Source organism: Nanorana parkeri, unplaced genomic scaffold (assembly GCF_000935625.1).
Source record: "Nanorana parkeri isolate BGI_ZX_2015 unplaced genomic scaffold, ASM93562v1 scaffold87, whole genome shotgun sequence".
In the NCBI taxonomy this organism is placed as follows: domain Eukaryota; kingdom Metazoa; phylum Chordata; class Amphibia; order Anura; family Dicroglossidae; genus Nanorana; species Nanorana parkeri.
In genome coordinates, this window is record NW_017306355.1 from 1,486,838 (window position 1) to 1,489,318 (window position 2,481).

The 2,481-nt window shown below is 48.2% G+C and overlaps 1 protein-coding gene across 3 annotated transcripts in view; it reads left to right on the top strand.

The window, feature by feature from the left end:
- The first annotated feature begins 1,109 nt into the window (after nt 1-1,109).
- Nucleotides 1,110-2,481, top strand: part of DBN1 (drebrin 1) — a 92,494-nt gene continuing 91,122 nt past the window's right edge. For 2 of the 3 annotated variants that reach the window (XM_018552407.1, XM_018552408.1), the window contains exon 1: nt 1,128-1,301. In XM_018552407.1, coding sequence (XP_018407909.1) covers nt 1,216-1,301 — 86 coding nt within the window. In that variant the 5' untranslated portion in view covers nt 1,128-1,215. Of the gene's footprint in view, nt 1,302-2,481 lie in introns of all 3 variants that reach the window. The other variant, XM_018552409.1, reaches the window with a different exon arrangement.

Sequence of the window (2,481 nt, forward strand, 5' to 3'; positions counted from 1 at the left end):
AGGGGCCATCCCCAAACTGTTCCCACAAAGTTGGGAGCATGAAATTGTCCAAAATGTCTTGGTATGCTGGTGCCTTAAGAGTTTCCTTCACTGGAAGTAAGGGGCCAAGCCCAACCCCTGAAAAACAACCCCACACCATAATCCCCCCTCCACAAAACTTTACACTTGGCACAATGCAGTTAGGCAAGTACCGTTCTCCTGGCAACCGCCAAACCCAGACACGTCCATCGGATTACCAGACAGAGAAGCGTGATTCGCCACTCCAGAGAACACGTCTCCACTTCTCTAGAGTCCAGTGGCGGTGTGCTTTACACCACTGCATCCGACGCTTTTGCATTGCACTCGGTGATTTAAAGCTGGGATGCAGCTGCTCGGCAATGGAAACCCATTCCATGAAGCTCTCTACATACTGTTGTTGTGCCAATCTGAAGGCCACACAAAGTTTGGAGGTCTGTAGCTATTGACTCTGCAGACAGTTGGCAACTTCTGCACACTGTGCTCTTAAGTATGCGCTGACCCTGCTCTGTCATTTTACGTGGCCTACCACTTCGTGGCTGAGTTGCTGCTCCCAGTTGCTTCCACTTTGTTATAATACCAGTAACAGTTGACCGTGGAATATTTAGTAGCAAGGACATTTCACGGATGGAATTATTGCTCAGGTGGGAAAATATCACGGTACCACATTTGAATTCACTGAGAGCGACTCATTCTTTCACAAATGTTTGTAGAATCAGTCTGCATGCCTAGGAGCTTGATTTTATACACCTGTGGCCATGGAGGTGATTGGAACACCTGAATCCAATGATTTGGAGGGGGGTCCCAATACTTTTGGCAATATAGTGTGTATACCTCTGTATCCACATACATACCTGTGTATACATATATACCTCTGTATCCACATATATACCTCTGTATCTACAGATATACCTCTATATCCACATACATACCTGTGTATATATAAATACCTTTGTATCCACATATATACCTCTGTATACATATATGCCTGTGTATACATTAATGTATGTCCTCCCACAGGATAGGATAGTATGAAGCAGAGTGATCCTGGGCTGTGGTAAAGTGTCTGCACAAGGACCCCGCAGCTCCTCCCCCGCCCCTCCCCGGCTGCAGTCACAGCCCCCTCCATCTCTCTCCTTCTCATCCCAGTCCTCTGCCTTGTCTCTCCATCCCCCGGCACACAGTCAGCCTGCAGCCGGCATGGCCTCTCTTAGCTTCAAAACCCACCGTCTGGAGCTGCTGGCTGCCTATCAGGATGTCATCCAGGAACAGAACTCCATAGACTGGTAAGTTGGTGCCTGGCACCGAGGCTGGAGGGCCAGGTGCAGTGCTGGTCCATGTCACTGTACTGGGGGATTTCTATGAGGGAGCGTGCACGTGTATGGACACTGCATTATGGTGCATAATCGGGGTGTACTAGGCATCGGATGGAGGGGCAGGATTGGGGGCATTACGTTGCAGAAAAGCCTTCATCACGATGCAATGTGCAGCAGTGTCTGCAGTACGTTGGGGTTAATAGCACAAATGGGATCATGTTAAATGGGGGGGTGCATCTGATTAGATGGTGCAATACAGCAGGTAATGTGGAGGAGCAGGGCAGGGTGCTGGTAGGAGGGGCCACAGGAAGAGCAGTGCAGGGATTGGGGTGCCTACTGGCTGGATGGAATATAGGGCACCGCTTGGAGCATGTACAATGACAGTACAGGGGTGTGTTATCATGATGGAGAGGATGCAACGAATCCATAACATGACTGGTACAAGTGTTTACCCATTTTACTGATGCTGCTTACATGGCACATGATGATTTGATGGCTGGCATGATTTAAGGTCACCCTAGAATCCTGATTTGATGGCTGGCACAATTTATGGTCACCCTAGAATCATGATTTGATGGCTGTGGCACAATTTAAGGGCACACCAGATTCCTAATTTGACGGCTGTGGCACAATGCAAGGACGCCTTAGAATCCTGATTTAATGGCTGTGGTACAATATAAGGGCACACCAGAATTTTGGATATTGCATGAAACATGATCATGAGAGATGTCCCCTTAAGAGGCTCATTGTCCTATTACATGTCCTCGTATCAATCAGCTAGGGTTTGTGCTGCAGCAAGCAAGATGGGTGCTAATAAAAGACCAAGAAACACTGAACCGTCCAACATCCTTTAGCCCGTATTGTATGGCCTGATGTCTCTGCAGGTTTTAATGGCAGTGCAGACATTTTATACATGCCTGATCCTCATTGTGTTCCTCTATGTGAGTTCCTCTATGTGAACCCATAATAATAGCAGGAGGGTGTTGCATTGGATGGTATGATGCACAATGCCCTGACTGGCTAGGATGCTGTGCTGTGCTGAGGGGCTGAATGGGGGCTGCTGTGTTAGATCTGCTTCTTTGTGTCTGGTTAGCTGCAGAAAGTGAATTGGAGGACATTACTGGTGAGCAGGGAGGGTGGGTCACAGGAA